This window comes from Lissotriton helveticus, chromosome 5_1, assembly GCF_964261635.1.
Source record: "Lissotriton helveticus chromosome 5_1, aLisHel1.1, whole genome shotgun sequence".
NCBI classification, from domain to species: Eukaryota; Metazoa; Chordata; class Amphibia; order Caudata; family Salamandridae; genus Lissotriton; species Lissotriton helveticus.
The window spans coordinates 1,011,581,411-1,011,600,437 of NC_136065.1; the positions used below are offsets into that span (position 1 = coordinate 1,011,581,411).

Here is a 19,027-nt window from a genome sequence, read left to right on the forward strand (position 1 = left end):
CTTCTCAGACCTTAACGCAGTCTCTTCCACAGCCTAAAAGACTCAATGATAAATCTCCAGAGAATCAGCTAGAGTCATTTCAGAGAGAGGCTTATGTACACACTCAGTCAGGTAACACTAAGGTTTAGGGTAAAATACATTCTAGCTTATTCAGATGTTGTGAGAATGTAGTAATGGTTTGTTAACTCTTGCAGGTGAACTACCATAATCTGAAGAAGAAGGAAGTCACCAGTGTGTCTGTCTCTCTGTTTGTCATCCACTTCCCCTTTCCCCCTCGCCTCTGGGTTCAGAGAAATCTGGTTCAGTGGTGAAAGGGAGTTGGGAAATTAGCATCACTCTTCAGCCAGGCGTCTCTACGGAAATCTGGAATTCCAGGTACTTGCCCTTTGACACTTTCATCTTCTTGCGGGGGCTGCCTGTTGGCTGGGACAGGCACCTTGGTGAAATCTGGGGCGCGCTCAGAACCCTAATACTGTGGGTCTAATCAAGTGCTTTCCACTTCTTCTGCAGACTCGTGCTGGTAAGGTCTGGGGCTGTTCAGTGCACACTGAGAACAGGCCGTACAAGATCGGAGGTTGTAGAGCATACCGCACTTAGCATAGGGAAGCCAAAGGGGAAATTGGTGGGTCCTACCAAGGACCAGGACTATAGTGCAGTGGATTCAGCAGTCAAGGACTCTGGCAGTGATCCCAGTGAGATTACGGTCCAAGAGCAATATGCCAAGATCCTGGAGGCTATCGCAGATACCAAGGCGACACTGCATCAGGACATCAACACGGTTGTAGTGGGACTGGGCCTGTTGCGGACCGAACATGGTAAACTGTCGGACAGAGTGAAACATAGAAGTCAGAGCTAGACGAACTGGCCCCTGCGCAGAAAGTCCTGGACGCGAAGGTGGAAGACCTCTCGGATCGATTGGGGGTGCTGGAACGTAGAGCGGAGGATGCTGAAGGCCGCAATCATCGAAACAACGTACGGGTCCGTGGGCTGCCGGAGGGCATTGAAGGACAGGGTCACATTCTTGGAGAGCTGGATGAGAGACATGGTGGCGCCGGAGGGTCTGTCGCAGTTTTACACCTTGGAGAGGGCTCATCGCGTGCCCAATAGGCCTTCTGCACTAGGGAGACGTCCTAGACTAGTGGTGGCCAGGTTACTTCATTACCACGACAGGGACCTGCTGCTCTGAAAAGCAAGGTTGGATGGTCCTTTCCTGGTGAAAAACAGTAAGGTTTCTCTATTCCCGCTCTACACAGTGGAGGTGTAACAACATCGTGCTTCCTTTCTAGAGGTCAAGTGAGCGCTCTAAGAGGAAGGGATTTTGTATTCCTTGATGTTTCCAGCCCGGTTGCACATTATGCTCGATGGAAAAACGAATTTTTGCAATGACCCATAAACTGCCTGGGAGTCGATTGAAACCTATAAGACAGAAGGGCAAGCCCAGCCCTGCTCTCGGTAGTCGGAGACGGGACCGGGTTAGAATGCCAAACAATGTCGCAGGCGCCAGCGATGGAGAGCCATGAAGAAACCTAGTACCACACGGACGACGGAGGAGAGAGCGAATGCGCTGCAAGAAGTGGCAGAGATGTTACGAGGCGGTGTATCCTCGCACGGGAAAGGATCAGACTCGCATCATGCAACCGAGGGCTCCCGATCAGACTCCTCCCTCAGTGGACATAAAAGCCTGCGGGATGTGATGCTGCAGATGGCTGATGACGTCTTTGGATAAGTAGCCAGATGATTTCCATCTATCCCCCTCCCATTTTCTTTCTTTTTATCCCCCTCCTTTGGGCCGGATTGTCCTTCTTTCCTTCTCCTCTCTGTCACTCCCCCCTCCCATCTGATGATCTGTTGTACTGTGGACATTGCACAGCCTGCTTGCGTTTATATTGTATGCAGTGCCCTTTGTTATCCTGACAGATGGGGGGTGGGGGGGCCGGGGGTGGCCTCTGGGCATGGACAGGGACGGCCTGTATAGGCTTGGAAGCCATGGATACCACACTGGTTGGTTACTAAACATTTGCAGCTTTGGTCATGCTCCCCTTTGTAGGACCTTGGCTAGTTGTGTGGGACCTTGTGGTTTTGTCATTAGTTTGTGCTATAAACTGTATTGGTACATTTGGGCAGCTGATCGTTGTCAGTCCGCTCATGGGTGTGGGAGTTAATTATTTGGGGTTGACGTTACATGCCAGGTGGTCTAGGATACTCTATGGGACTGTTGCAATGGGGAGGGAGCACGGTGGGGAGTTTTCTTCTTCCAGATGGCATCTAAGATAATTATCCCTGAAAGGTTCAAGGCGATTAGGCGATGGGCGACAGGGTGGGGTTTAGTGGACTTGTGGAGACTTCAAAACGACCAGCGGAGAGTATATTCTTATTATTCTCACTTGTATGATCTCCATACCCGAAATGACAAGTTTTTTTGCTCTACTACGTTGTACTGTGGACATTGCACAGCCTGCTTGCGTTTATATTGTATGCAGTGCCCTTTGTTATCCTGACAGATGGGGGGTGGGGGGGCCGGGGGGGGCCTCTGGGCACGGACAGGGACGGCCTGTATAGGCTGGGAAGCCATGGATACCACACTGGTTGGTTACTAAACATTTGCAGCTTTGGTCATGCTCCCCTTTGTAGGACCTTGGCTAGTTGTGTGGGACCTTGTGGTCTTGTCATTAGTTTGTGCTATGAACTGTTTTGGTACATTTGGGCAGCTGATCGTTGTCAGTCCGCTCATGGGTGTGGGAGTTAATTGTTTGGGGTTGACGTTACATGCCAGGTGGTCTAGGATACTCTATGGGACTGTTGCAATGGGGAGGGAGCACGGTGGGGAGTTTTCTTCTTCCAGATGGCATCTAAGATAATTATACCTGAAAGGTTCAAGGCGATTAGGCGATGGGCGATGGGGTGGGGTATAGTGGACTTGTGAAGACTTCAAAACGACCAGCGGAGAGTATATTCTTATTATTCTCACTTGTATGATCTCCATACCAGAAATGACAGGTTTTTTTGCTCTACTACATTGACCCACATGATACCGAAACTGAATATGATGGTGGGCCTCTACCGAGAGATAACAAAGGAAGTGGGAGTACTGGAGCAATTTGCAGAGCTCTCAGGCTTACACCTCAATAGACAGAAGACCCACATCTTCTCCTTATGTCCTTCTCTTCCGAGACAGCCAACACTTCTGGTGGACTTATATTGGGCCGACTGCCTTTAAATACCTGGGCATTAGAATTTATAACACACAGGCGGACCTGCTGGGGGGTAACTTCGGCGGGGCCTTACGGGGGCTTCAGCAGAATGTCGCTCCTTGAAACTTCCAGTAATTGCCTGCGTGGCGCTGTCTAAGATGGTACTGCTGCCCTCCCTTTTATATTACTTTGTCAATTTGTCAATTTTCCAGTCGTACTCCCACGCCAATGGTTTAAGAAGGTTGATTTCATACTACAAGATTTGGTATGGGATGGTGGCCGCAATCGTGTATCTCTGCAGACCCTGCTTCTTCCGCTAGTTAGCGGTGGTTTGGGGGCCCCAGATTTCTTATATTGGGCCGACTGCCTTTAAATACCTGGGCATTAGAATTTATAACACACAGGCGGACCTGCTGGGGGGTAACCTCGGCGGGGCCCTACGGGGGCTTCAGCAGAATGTCGCTCCTTGAAACTTCCAGTAATTGCCTGCGTGGCGCTGTCTAAGATGGTACTGCTGCCCTGCCTTTTATATTACTTTGTCAATTTTTCAGTCGTACTTCCACGCCAATGGTTTAAGAAGGTTGATTTCATACTACAAGATTTGGTATGGGATGGTGGCCGCAATCGTGTATCTCTGCAGACCCTGCTGCTTCCGCTAGTTAGCGGTGGTTTGCGGGCCCCAGATTTCAAGGCCTATTAACTGGCGGGCCAATTGCAGTGGTTGGCCCGGTGGCTTGATGGGAGAGGGTTGGATACTTTATCCATCGCTCCCGGCTTAGTGATAGCGACCCTCCTGCCTTGTATGTTTGATCGACGTCAGAAGGTTAAAAACATGGGCGTGCTCCTTTCTGTGGCCATGTCGTGTTGGGATAGATGCATGGCGAGGACAAGAGGTACAAGACTATACTCTACTTGTGTTCCCCTGACGGGTTTGCCTTAACCTGGGGGGTGTCCGCCCCTCACATACCACCAGTTACAGGGTTGGGACGATGCTGGGGTCCAGACAGTGGGAGACTGCTACAGAGATGGGGAGTTGCTACCACTTATGGAATTCTTGGAGTATCACGAATTACCTCCAGGGCAGTTCTTGAACTATCATAGAATTAGGGGCTCCCTAGCGGAGATATGGCGAAGAGAGAGGTTGGAACTGGATACTCATCCGGTCATGCATGCAATGGTGACATTGGGCTCAGCCGGGCACCTAGTGAAATGGCTATACCAGGCTGTCATGGAGCTCTAGAGCTGCTTATTACCTTGATTGCGGGAGCGATGGGAGGAGACGCTCCCCAAGCAGTTTACTGATAAAGACTGGGAAAGAGCCTTGGGAGGTCCCAAGAAGGTATCTCAAAACGCTGCCTTTAAATATTTACAATTCAACTGGCTACATAGAACTTATCTAACGCCCCATCGGTTGAATGTGATATTTGGGGATACTGACCAGGCATGTCTACGCTGTGCTCTTGCTGATGCAGACTTTGATCATATGGTCTGGTCTTGCCCTAGGCTCTATGACTACTGGACGAAAGTGATGGTGCCGATAAACAAGGTAATGTTGTTAGGTATAACGTGCGCCCCAACTGCTTGACTCCTGGGCCTTTTTCCAAGTCCCACAGCCAATCGGACACGGTTGCATTTTGTTGACTTGGCCTTGCTCTTGGCCGGACGGCGCATAGCACTTGGATGGAAGGCAATGCAAGCACCAATAAAGTCCAGATGGGAGGAGGATGTGACATGTTAGGCGAGAGCTGAAGAACGGGCTCTCCTCAAAGAGGATAGGGTGACTAAATGACGCAAACCGCTCGCAGAGCCCTGGGAGGAGCTAGTGAAAGCTTGGGATACGCAACATGCCCCATTACATTCTTCTGATATAGATGTGTCTGATTCAGACATCCATCCCTAGATGGAGTTCTGTCTCAGCGTGTGACACACCTAAACATAGATGTAAATGTTTCTGACATATCAGAGCGCAGGAGACAGTCGGTTCCAGATCGGATGGTTTACCCTGGGAGGGAAGTCGGTAGCCACCTCATCCTCCGTGGCTCCCTCATTGCCCTTAGATGGCATTACTCAGAATCGAATAACTCATATACTGAGTACGACCAAAATTGCCATCTCCACTTTTCTCTTTAATTCATATTTCCTCGCCTAGACTTCTCCGCAGCCACCGAGTTACGACTGTTAAATTTAAGTGATGGCCTATGACTGACTCATAGGTGCCGCTCGTAGCCGCGGACTTGCTGTTGGGATCACTCACGCCTAGGGGGAAGAACTACAGAGACCAGGAGCCCCTCTGTTGTCCACACCTGTGCCTGCTTGCTCTGCCCCCACGCGCCATATAGCGGCTCGCGGCCCCCGCTTCGCGGGAGCCGCTCGTAGCCATGGACTTGCTGTTGGGATCACTCACGCCTAAGGGGAAGAACCTCAGAGACCAGGTGCCCCTCTGTTGTCCACACCTGTGCCTGCTTGCTCTGCCCCCACGCGCCAAATAGCGGCTCACGGCCCCCTCTTTGCAGGACGCACGCGGGCGTGCAACGGGCGAAGCCCGGGCCAAGGGCGGGCCCGTCTGAGCCCGTCCGAGACTGGAGGAGACTGGGCTACCCCTAGAACACTGTGAACCCAGTAAGACTCTTTAATTTAAATTACTAGGATTGATTTAGCGAATCCTGTGTGTACCCTGCGAGGGGGATAAACATTGATAAACGTCATCCTGCATAGTAGATAGTAGATAGCGGGATATGGCGGCACGCGCAGGAAAAGGGAGAAAAGCAGTGCCTGGAGGAGTGGGTGGGAGTGTTACTGGGACTTTGGACCAATTTATAACCAGGGCAGCATCGGTCCTAGAGCATGAAATCGTAATGACAGAACGCCGCCTTTCCTTAGAACCAATGTACTTGAAACGTTCTTCTATGGGGGGCTTAGCTTCAGCCATCACTCCTGAACAGGTAATAAATCGTATATCAAAACCTGACATTAATCTCGGAGATAGTAATAAGCAGCCTTCACAAGAGCTATGAGACCAATCGGCGATTAGTGAGTCAAGTGTCACTGCCCTGTTTTGTGAATCATCCCCAGATAAAACACCAAATGAAATTAAGCAGCGTTTCTCTACTAGGTCCACATCCAGATCTAACTCTAATTTACAAATGCTAAAACAAGCATCAGGATCTGGACCCATTGTACAAAGGAAACGTGGAGGGGGTACCCAAAAGGGAGGGTGTGTAAAGAAATCAAAAGTATCAAAGTCACTCAAGAACGTAGCGACCCCCGTGCTGGGTGCATCTATTTTGCCACCTGTTTCGACTAGTATTTCATCACCTAAGGTAGCCCCTATTAAAACGGTGGATCCCTCTTTGTTTATGGCGCAAAGCACTGATGGCTTATTGGGGAAGATCAAGCAATTAATTAAGTCCCTGATGTTACCTTTGTTGGAGAGAACTAAATGGATTAATGAAAGATTAGGAGCACTCGAACAAGCTACTGTAGCTAATTCCGCTATATTGAAAAAATTAAAAGACACTACAACGTCACATAATATAGCAGAAGGCACTACAATAACAGAATTATTAAGTGCTATCACCCAACTTAAAACAAATAAACTACCTGTAGTGTCAAACGGCTCTGTTCAAAAGAGGACTTACCAACAGAAAGTGGGAGAATAGCTCCTGAAAGGGGGGGACGACAAGGGGGAAGCGGGACAGGTGATGCAAAGGAAACAGGGGAAGTAGGACATGTTAATAATAATACGCCCCCAGTTAAGGAAATATCAAATATGGATACACACAAAAGCACCCTTCCACGCATTGATCTTCCTCCGGAATCCTACCCTTATTTGGTTGTTCTATCTGGAGTTCCGGAGTTGGGTAACAATAAAACAGAAACCTATTACGAACTTAAAAACAAGGTAATCTTTTGGCTAAATAAAAATAGACCTCTCCAACCACATATACATGGAGAAATGCTGAATGTTCGTAGAGTGAGCTGGGTGGATCACAGAAGAAAGGACTTACCCGGGGATTGTATTATTGTTAATTTCAGAGATAGACATGTGGTCCAAAGTGTATGTGATTGCTACTATCAAGCAGAAGTGAGTGGTATCCAAACGTTTGATTTGAGTTATTTTTATCCATCCTCTGTTTGGGCTCGACCTAATTTCTTTCCCTTTGAGAAACAGCGAGGAGGCCCTACGACTTTGTATCAAGAACATTTTAACATTCCCACATTTAATCGCTTTGATATGCTGTATGGACTTGAGGGGGTGGACTGACTGAGCGCAGGGAATCTCATTGCCAAACCGATATCTAATTCCCTAGATTAGATACTAGAGGCTGAAGAAACTCCGGCAAATGCACCATCCTTACAAGTAGCCCCAAGGGTATGTCCTGGGTTACCTAATCCTGAAAGGATAGGTGCTCAAATGGGAAATGACAGTGTAAAAAATATAATGATGGGTACTGTAGGAGATGGTTTGGGGAGTTTACATGAAGAAAGGACCATAACGAGTAGGGGAAATTGGTCAATTATGTTTTGGAACGTCGCAGGATTGAGAACCAAGGTGAGCAACCAAATCTGGGTTGAACTTTTAAACGGATATGACATAGTCAGCCTACAAGAGACCTGGACCGAAGAAGCGTATCATTTGTGTGGTTTTAAAACAATTTTATCACCAGCAATAGGCTCAGTACACGGCAGGGCCAAAGGGGGGCTGTGTACTTATGTATCAAACCTTTTTAAATGCGAAAATGTAGAGATACCCCGGAATAATTGATTTTATCATATGGTTAGGATAGATATTGATAAAAAGTTGTGTTTGATTATCGTTAATTTTTATAACAATGTTGCTGCAGACGAGGTTGAAATGATTTTGAAAATGTTGAATTCAGACATTAAAAATGTGTTAGGTGGGAAAATCGAAGAGACTGTAGTCATTTGGGGAAGCGATTTCAATTGTACAGCATTTTGATCATGTGTGAAAAACTTTAAACCCCTCGACAATCCATTGAGTGATCATTTTCCTCCTAGTGTTGAAGTCTTAAATCCCCATTATGACTTAGACAGGGATTCTTTCCCGAAGCAGTATATGGGTAATATTGCTGTATATAGGCAAAATGGCTATTCGTTAAAATGGTCAAGGATAGTTCTAGACGATTTCCTAAGTAACCTAATTAAGAAGTGTGAAGCAAGTATAAATGTCTGTTTGGATGAAAAATCAGAAAACTCTGCGATTATTGATAATTTTATGTTAATTGCCTCACATAATAAGTCCTCCCCGTGGGTAGATATAAAAAACCCCAGAGAGAAAGTAGCAGGCTGGTTTGATACAGCTTGCACTAAAGCCTATTCTAACCTTAAGCATGCCCTAAACGCTCCAGAAAAAGATAAGATCTTGATAAGGGAATTGCGAAAGGTTTATAAGGAGGCATTAAAGAAGAGAAGGTGAGCTCTGAAAATGGCAGCATGGGACTCTTTGTGTGAGGCTTCGTTAAGCCGAGACACTGCAGCCTTCTGCAAAGCTGTAAATGCACCTTTTTTTAATGATAAGACTGAGGCGAGGGTAGAGATAGCCATTTCTGAGACCGAGTGGGTAAGGTTTTATGGAGATTTATATAGTGCACCTATTTCTTTGGAGCAATTACCCACACACCCGGTATCGGAAGCAATGATTACGTATAATAATGAGGAAATGAATATGGCTATCAATGTGGAGGAAGTGACCCTGGGAATCAAAGCGAGACTGGGTGGAAAAGCCCTAGGCCCTGATGGAGTCCCAGTTGATCTCTATAAAAATAATATGGCGTTATGGGCCCCACTCCTTAAGCAACTTTTTAATGCTTATTGGACAAGTGGCCTTGTATCGTCATGGTTTGAGTCCATTATTATACCTATTTTTAAAAAGGGCGATAGAACTAGTTGCGCGTGCTATCGCCCAATATCATTATTGGACTCGACCGTTAAGATCCAATGCCGCGTGATTTTAAACAGATTGCAAAAATGGGCAGATGATCACTCCATAATTAGTGATCTACAATATGGATTCAGGAAGGGCCTAGGCATTATTGACCAGGGCCTTAATCTGTATATTCTTTTAGATAAATATACCAAAGCTAAGGGGGGACAGATGTATTTAACCTTTGTTGACTTATCATCCGATTTCGATTGTGTCACCCGTAGCAAGCTCTGGTTAATACTGGAAAGACTGGGGGTTGAGGAAAATACAATTCTTTTCCTCAGGGACCTTTACAAAGGGGCGAGGGCAACCGTAAGATTTGACAAGATTGGAGAGTGCACTAAGCCCTTTGGTATAGCAAGAGGAGTGCGGCAAGGATATGTCCGTGCCCCCTTCTTGTTTACTATTTACATCAATGACCTGGAAAGAACATTGCTCCAGGAATGCCGGGACATGCAGTTGGCATTTAATCGATCTGTACCAGCATTACTGTAAGCAGATGATGCGGTCTTAATGGCTAGGACACCACAGGCTATGAAAAAAATATTAACATCTTTCTCTGATTTCATGGCCAACTTGGATTTAAGAATCAATTGTTCGAAAACGTTTTGTATGAATTGTGGTTCTGGGGCAGACAAAAAGAAGAGAACTATGTATATTGATTCGAAATCCTTGGAGGAATTTTGTTTGATCGTACAGGTTTATGGATTAGAGCCATTGAGACAAGAAGACTGTTATATTCTAAGTCTATAATGGCTTTAACAAATTTTAGTAAATTTTAGTAGGAAATGGGCAGGAAACCAATCAGGGAGCTCTTATGTATTTATAACGCAACTTGTGTTGCAATTGCTACATATGGTGCTGGTATCTGGTGATATGCAAATGTAAAATCGTTGCAGGTGACTGAAAATTGTTTTATGTGACATAATTTAGATGTTCCGGACAGTGTATTCACCTACATTTGCCATGCCGAACTTGGACAACCGTACCTAGAAGACGTCATTAAAGTACAACCTGTTCTCCTATGGCATAGGGTATGGACCACTGAGGAGTGTACCTTCAATCGTCTCATCCTGAGGGATGCGTTGACCCTCGATAATGTTAATAGGATGAAATAGTTGAGCTATGTAAAAATGTTCCTTACACAGATAGGCCTTCAAGATCATTATGAAGACCCTTTACTGATGTGACAGATCCCTAGGAAAGATCTGAAAAAAACTTTGAGTTATTTAGGGGATCAAAGAATAAAACAGGAAATGACAAGAACCACTGTGGTCGCACATCAGTTAATAATGATTACAAGCGATATCCAACAGTATTGTAAATTACAGATGAGAGACTTTGAAAGGTTCCTACTAGTACGATTTAGACTAAATATTTTATTTAGACTATTAAGTTTTCCTATTATGAATGATTGAACAAGGCAGCTTAATAAATGCCCATGTGATGATGTGTCAAATCAATCAGATATGTATATCCTGTTATTCTGTACATTCTACTCAATTCCTAGGAAAAGATGGATCCTGCCAATATTGAAGTATATGAATTTGAGACAGTGTCGTCCTGCTTTTCTAGCTATCCAGATGTTAGATAACATATTTACTGTTGCATCTGTGTCTTCCTTTGTTAGAAATGTTTTTAAGTCACGAAAATCAATACATGTATGATATTTAATAATGCCTATTTTGCTGTAACCTGTTTTTACACTTTCTAATGGATATGTATTTTATTGTACTTTTATGGTTGTTTTTGAATAATAACCGAATAAAGTTATTGAATGAATGAATGAATGAGTACGACCCCTGGTAGTTAGTTTGTTTATTACACTAGGATGAGACACAGGGCATACACTGTAGTATTTCATTATTTATGTGATGGATTACTTTGGCGTTTAGTTATTCTCCACAATCTGGCTGGTCCTTTTTTTTCTCCCGATTTTTGTTTTCTGTGTTTTGGATGCAATTGGGAATCATGGGATTATCAGAAGGGTGCCTTTTGAGAGCCTAGACAGATAGTGTTGCTCCTCCCACAGGGATAATGAGCCCCTAAGAATGGAACTGGTTGGTTTTCCTTATTGTTTACCGTTTACATCCGTGTTTCTTCAGTTGTAAAGTGGTAGAGGCGACTGAGTGACTAAAGATGTCATAAGGAGGTATGATATACCTTATAAGCCTTAGATTTCTAAGGTAGAGACGGCTGTATCTGCCATCAATGTGTTTGTTTTTTTCACTGCTCAAACCAAAGGTACGCATTGTAAAAGGTTTACCACATGTATAATTATACATAGATTGTGAAATGTTTGTGTTGTAAAATAACAAATGCCAATAAAAAAGATATTTGAGAATAAAAAAGTGGAGTGTCGTAGAGTGGAGTTTGTCGTGTCCTAGACTGGAGTGGCATAGCATGTTGTAGAGTGGAACATAGTTTCATAAAGAGGAGTGGCGTAGAGTGGAGTAGTGTGTCACAGAGTGGAGTAAAGTGGCATAGAGGGAGTTGCATAGAGTGAAGTAGACTGTCACAGAGTATTGTAGAGTGGATGGCATTGAGTGGGGATGATTGTCATAGAGTGGAAGTGTGCAGAGAGGAGAGGCATAGAGAGGTGGGGCGTGGTGTAGCGTGGAGTATCATGGTGTTGCTTAGAGTAGAGTGGCATGTTGTGGAGTGGCGTGTCATAAGGTGGCATGTAACAGAGTGTCTTAGAGTGGAGGGACGTACAGTAGTGAGGTGTGTCATGGATTGGTGTATTGTAAAGTGGAGTTGCGCATCATACAGCGGAGTGGTGTGTCACAGAGTGGAGTTGAGTAGCGTGTCGTAGAGTGGCATAGGGTGGAAAGGCATAGAGTGGAGTAAAGTGCTGTGGATTGGAGTGTCATAGTGTGGAGTGGCATGTCGTAGAATGTCTTAAAGTGGAGGGCCATAAAGTGGAGTAGCGTAGAGTGGAGTGGCATGTTGTGGAGTGGTGTGTCATAGAGTGGTGTGTCGTAGAGTGGAGCGAAATGTCTTAAAGTGGAGTGGCGTGGCATGTCATAGAGTGGAATGATGTGCAATACAGTGGTGTCTCATAGAGTGGTGTAGAATGGAGTGGTGTCAAGTGTAGTGGCATGTCGTAAAATGGAGTGGCATGTTTAAGAGTGGAGTGGCATGTTGTTGAGTTGAATGGCGTGTCATATAGTTTCGTGAAGTGTTGTGGATTTGCCTGTCATAGATCGCAGTTGCATGTTGTGGAGTAGTATTTCATAGAACGGAATAAAGTGGAGAGTCTTAGAGTGGAGCAGAATCGAGAGGAGTGTCATGGAGCGTCGGAGAGTGGAGTGGCTTGTTATACAGTGGGGTATCGTAGAGTGTCTTAGAGTGGAGTGGCATAGAGAGGATTAGCATGTTGTAGAATGTGGTGGCTTGTCATAGAGTGGTGTCACGTGGAGTGTCATACAGTGGAGTGGAGTAGAGTGGAAAAACATAGAATGGAGTCGAGGGTTGTAGAGCAGTGTCAAGTGGAGTAGCGTGTCATAGCTTGTCTTAGAGTGGAGTGGAGTGTCGTGGAATGGCGTGTCAGAGTGTGGAGTGACTTGTTATACAGTTTTGTGCCTTCGAGTGGAGCGGCCTAGAGTGGAGTGGCTTAGAGAGGATTAGTATGTTGTAGAGAGGAGTGGCTTGTCATAGAGTGAGATTGCATGGAGTGTCATACAGTGGAGTGATGTAGAGTAGAGGGACATAGAATGAGTCGAAGGTTGTAGAGCAGTGTCGAGTGGAGTGGACTGGGGTGTCATGGCATGTCTTAGACTGGAGTGGCAAAGAGTGGAGTGGCATGTCTTAGAGAGGAGTGGCATGTCATAGAGTGCAATGGCATGTTGTGGAGTAGCGTGGAGTGTCATAGAGTGGAGTGGTGTGTCGTAGAGTGGAGTTATGTGTCATGAAGTGGCGTGTTGTGGAGTGGCTTGTCAGAGCAGAGTGGCATCTTATGGCATGTCTTTGAGTGAAGGGGCATAGAGTGGAGTGGAATGTCTTGGAGTGGAGTGCATGGCATGCCGTAGAGTGGAGTATTGTGGAGTGTCATGAAGTGGAGTCTGGTGGAGTGGACTTGTGTGTCGTACTGTATGTTTTGCAATATACATTATTTGTTTAGATTGTAATAGGTAGTGTAGAACTTTCTACATAATTTTACAAAAGTACTGCAGTACATTGTAAACTTTTTATAAGACATATAAATCAATAAAAATACTTTTCCCCAACTCTACAGACTTTCCTAAACTGCCTCGTTTTTTCCTGTGCATTACAGATAGAGAAGTAAGTTGTATTTCATGTTAAAACATAGAATAAATAGAAAGTGTGGTCTAAACAACAAGGCTGCCTTTTATTTTTGCAAGGGCTTAAATTAAACAATAATACTGTGTTTCGTCATGCCTATGTACCACGGTATACCTCAGAGGTACTGGGGTATTCTGTGGGTCAATATATCACAAAGTTTTTGTCCCTTATTACTTACAAACAACTGAACAAATTCAGATCACATAACAAAAAAGACCCTTTTCACACCATATTCTGTATTTCTGCCAAATGTCAAGTAAATCATTTCAGCAATTTTGTCGCTACTTCTGTGTAAACAGACTATGGAAAATGCATTGATGGAAAATTGTTTTTTTGGGTACCCCCTTTTTTCTTTGCACCCCATTTACTAACCACAACAAAACTTTGCATCATCAGCCAATGTAGAAAAAAGAATAGGTCTGCAAATTTTGTAGATTCATCAAACAGTGACAAAGTTATTAACAAGCAATAATCTTAAGAATTCCTATCTCTGGGAATCCTAACTATAAGTAAAGAGTGGCTACCGCCACTCTGTTATGTGTATGTATTTGTCCCTATGATTGTAATAGCTTCATCTGTAAATGCTGTCTCATGGAAGGTCAGTTATAGAATCTACTGACTTCAGTGAGACTGCAAGATAGCCAACATTGTTAACTTCCTGGCATTCTCGCTAATTTGTATGTGCGTATGTGAAATCTAGTAACTTGTGCATGTATACATGTACAACACATTCCAAACTAAGAAATCTTTCTGTATCGTCACAGGAACCCCTCATATTAATTACAACCTTATTCTTATATAAGTTCAAATACATGTTTAGGAAATAGTTCAGAGTTCACTATTGTCAACATCACAGCTTTTCAAGAATACTTACCTGTATTTACAATGTCCAGCGATACAAATCCTTAGAAAGCTTTAGGCCTTAACAAAAGAAATCTAAGAGCCATGTAGTGGCGTGTGACACGATTACCTAAATGGCAGTGTATGCCCGAGTTCCTGCTGTGCAGAGAAGCACAATTCATTGTCAATAAGCTGCCAGACAGTACATTCTCTGCAGATGTACAGCCTCAATCCTGGTGTTTGGAATACCACTCCCCACACTTGAGCTACACTAAGGGCCCGATTCCGATGTTGTTAGGAAGGGCTCCGAATCGGATTCATGTTTCGTGAGTCTGATTCGTAGCCCTTGTTTCCGACCGAATTGTACACAGTTCCGAACGACTGAGTACGATGTCTGCAATTGCGATTCCTCTCTCTATGTTCAACTGCAGCTCTGCGAAACCCCATTGTTGGACCAGCCATGCGCTTTCCAAATAATTTAACATAACATAACTATGTGTTCACGCTGGCCGAATCGGTCCGGAATGGCATTAGTACAGAACGAGTTGTTCGTAGCAAATTCGTGCAGCTCTATGAACTCGCTTTCCGAATGAGCGAGTTCGATGACCAATTCGGACAGCCTTTACAATTCGGTTTGCCCGGATCTAAAAGGCTGAATTGGTCTTTGGGGGCCCGTAGCAGATCCCCCTGCACCCGGGGCCCTCTGAATTGGTCTTGTGTGGGTACCCATGGGTCTCCCCCCATTCCATGCATGCACAGTGTGGCGGGCACCATGGGGTACCCTCCACAGGGTGCAGGCTTTTCTCCAACCACACCTTTTTGCCATGGAAGCCTGTGTACGCGTTCGGCATACAGGCTCCCATAGAGTTCAATAGCAGTCCGAGCAAACCAAGTTCGTTACTATATGGATGCATCGTACTCGCTCGTTCAGACTCCCGTGATCCGATTTGTACGGAAAGCATCCCGGATCCGATCCGGTCAAGATGCTTTAGGAGCAAGATCGGAATTGGGCCCTAAGCTGTAAGCAGTATCTCCAGCTCTGCTTTCTGACAATAGTCCATTATGTAAGGACGCCTATCAGATGACATAGCTGACCACCATAAACCAGGGCATTGCCACCATACTTGCTTGATCTGTCTCTCTCACATTCAAACACACACACATTCTCTTCATAAGTGTGTAACACATTTTGTAAGGCCGCTCAGAGGTAATTTTTTTTAAATGACCAGGTGATTATTACTCACTGCTTGTTAGGCATTTTATAGTGGTGTTTCATAGCTTTAGAAATTAAAACGAAAGCACTTAGATCTGCTGAAGCTATTCCTGGATCTTAATGAACACTCATATTGGTTTCGAAGAGCACACCTCAAATTAAACTATTAAGTAAAATGAAAGTCTTGAAATAAATCCTCAAGTTAAGAAGTACACTACCGTCTATACTAGCAACATTATTCTTATTTTAGACTCTACCTGTTCCTCTGCATTGAAGGGGTGCAGAGAAACCTTTGAAATTACCATGAGGCAACACTAACTTTACTTTATGCATTTATTTCATTTCAAGTCCTAAAGCATGGAATGAGCAACAATGAAGTGCTTAACTGAGAGCATATGCATTACAGCAAGATCATGTTAAACATGAAGTGTAGTAAAGAACTGCTTGCTCTATTTTGCACAATCTTGTCTGTGCTTGCCTATCAATGACTATAGGCACCTTCACACCAGCACAAATTTAAGTTTCTCTTACTCTTTTTTTACAGCACAAAAGGGACACTTCAAAGATGACTAAATATGTGGAACTCATCATTGTAGCTGATAATCGTGAGGTAAGATTGCTCACAAACAAAGGCCATTAATTACAAAAATAAATGATTGTAATGAAGCTGATGTTAATGATTAGACAACATATACTAAACACATGATTGAAAATGGTCCAGAAATATTCTGCTCTTCCAGTGCTCAGTTTGGTGGTTGCAGGTTGGGGCAACCGGCACTAATTTTTGCAGTTCGGGACTTATTTTTCATTATAAAGCTTTGACCCAGAGCAAGAGAGAGAAAAGAAGAAAAGAAAGAAGAAGCAATGAAGGGAGGAAGTGGAGATAAAAATAACCTGCATGAGTTTAAAAAGAGAAAGGAAGTTTAAGGGGGAGAAGGAAATAGGCATGAATTGAAATCAAGACTAGGCAGAATTCGTATTCAGGATCCGTACGGTAAGTGGGCTCCTAAGAAAAGCTTTGAGCTCCAGCATTCATGGTATTACAAAAGTAATAATTTCCTCACTGAATGCACTTCAGCAGGGGTTTGAGAATTCATAGATATCCTTGTATAAGATATAATCCACATATATGGCCAAAGCAGCAGCTGATTATGTGAAGGTGTGAAATAAAATCAGAAGAGGAACCTATGAAGATTTGTTTGAGTATGCCGGTAATTGCATCTGTAAAAGGGAAATTAGTTTTGGAGGGGATTTTATCCAGCTGTGGGTGATCTCTTGTGGATGCTGTATTTTTTTTAATGTACTTTTACAGCTAAATATTGTATTTGTTGCTGGGTGTGTGTATATTGGCTGATTATTAGTTCCATGTACTTTGTGTAAAGAACCAAAACAAACTTAGTATTACCTAGTTTTAAGAATTATATGTGCGGGAGACATTTTGTAGTCTCCAAAGCTCCGGAAAGTTAACGTAATTATTCATTTAAATGTATTATTCCAAAAACATTGCTGATTTTCAATTACATTTTTTACGTGTTCTCCCTATGTTATGTCTATGGAGATTTGTCATTTTTTATCACAACTACAGCCTGAACCGCTGACTGGAATTAAACTACATTTGGCAGAAAGCTAGATGTTGGTCCAGAAAGCGTACTTTTTGTGATTTGGTGTAAATACGTTCAGTAGTTTCAGATATATTTAAGTTTAAAAAATATAGATATCGGGGACATGAGTCCTTGCAGTGGACTCGCGCATCCTACTAAAATTTGATTGGCTGTCAACAAGGAAGTGTTGGCAGCCATCTAGGGACTCGGCTTGAAGCAGCGTCCCACAAAAAAGTAGAAAATGAAGAAAAGGGGGCAGGGTAGGAATGCCTTGAGCCCTCACATATGGTGGGGGGGTAGATTAAAAGTATATTTTTGTATTTGATTTTGCAGCGAATCTGCGAAATTAAAAATAAATAAGATGCGCTGGCTCCTGCGCATCTTTTTTATGAAGCCCCTGAGTGGCCCAAATCCCGGGAGCAGTGTTTATCAGTTATGTGGGTGTGCCCCGGGGACCGCCACCTCACCAAGGCAAACAATACAATGAGTTCAGGGGAGGCCAATAGGGCTTCCTTCACACCTGGGGCCGCCACCTTCCTGAGGCTAATGTTTTACCAAAGGAGGGGGCAGTGCGGTTCCCCAGGAGCCCCAGGGGGCCCCGGGGACCGCCACCTGCCTGGGGCTAATGTATTAACCAAACAGGTTGCTGCATGGACCCCCCTGCAGCCTTGGAGACTGCCACCTCCTCAGGGGTTTAACTTTCATTGTTGGAGGGCCTCGCAGACGGCACCAGCCCTGGGGGCCACCACATTCCTGGGGCTTTAGCTAAAATAAATGTTGGGGGCTGCGCAGCCTCCCGTCAGCCCTGGGGACTACCATCTCCCGGGGCTTCAATTTTATTAATAGGGGGCACCCAGACCCCCCAGCCCCAGGGACCCACACCTCCCCTTAGCAATTACCAGAAATGCGGGCCTACATGGCCCGCCCGAGCCCCGAAGACCGCCACCTCCCTGAGGCTCAAATAATATAATGAAGGGGGTGTGTTGTGGGCCTCAGGGACCACCACCTCCCTGGGGATAAAGTGAAGGTTGAAGGTGGGCTGTGTGGCCCCCTCCTGGAGCCATAGATAGGCCTGGGACCACTGCCCCCAGGGCTGGCTCCTGCTATGTCCTCCAGACATAACTGTTTGCTATGGCTTGGCAGGAGCTTTACCGCTCCTGCCAAGCCATAGCAAACTGTGCTCGGCTTTGAGCAACTGAGAGCATTTTGCTCTTGCTTGTTCAAAGCGGAGCACAATTGCTTTGACACAGAGGGAGCTGCATGTTAGTAGCTCCCTCTGTGTCAGCTCCCCCGCGGTCCCCATCAGTAGAGAATGGGTGCGATGGGTGAGACCAGGGCATCCTCACTGGAGGCCGTGCCCGGGGGGATTGGGTTCCCGGGACGAAATTAGCCCAGGAGCGGGCTTTGCGGCCCCTCCAATCCTTGTTTTTTTTTTTTTTTTAAGAAATAAGAAAACGGGCCCAGGGGATAGGGTCCCTGTGGCCGAAATAGGCCTAAGAGGGGGGGGTACTCAGCCACTCTTCCTTTAAGTTAGAAAATAAAAGAAAAAAGAAAAGGCCGGGCCCTGGGGGATGGGGGATGGGGTCCCCGGTGCCAAAATTGCAGTGGTGGCTCGTCTACTATTGTGGAGGAGCGCCGCCTCCCCTAGCAGTGTTAAAAAAATAAATAATAATAAACCCAGGCTTATTATTGTTTTATTTTGTTTCCAGGTTGAGTCTTGTGGGTGGGGCTACAGACATGATGGGCATCGATGGGGAGTGGTAAGCACTGTTCTCAGTGCGCATAACAGTTTGGCCGGCCATCTCAGGCAGGCCAAACTGTCATGCGTACTGAAGCTCTCTCCAACCCAGCTACATAGTTAGAGACAGCAAAGAACAGGCTCCCAGTCTCTTTGGGAGCACAATACCATAGCGATCCGGCCAATCCTGAAGCT

General features: G+C 45.1%; 1 protein-coding gene across 1 annotated transcript in view; it reads left to right on the forward strand.

Moving 5' to 3' along the window:
• The window catches only part of ADAM12 (ADAM metallopeptidase domain 12), a 1,594,455-nt gene that overhangs the window by 635,307 nt on the left and 940,121 nt on the right, over positions 1 to 19,027 (forward strand). Inside the window, exon 5 of the mRNA XM_078640467.1 lies at positions 16,038 to 16,103. Within this exon, the coding sequence (XP_078496593.1) occupies positions 16,038 to 16,103 (66 nt within the window). The remainder of the gene's footprint in view (positions 1 to 16,037; positions 16,104 to 19,027) is intronic.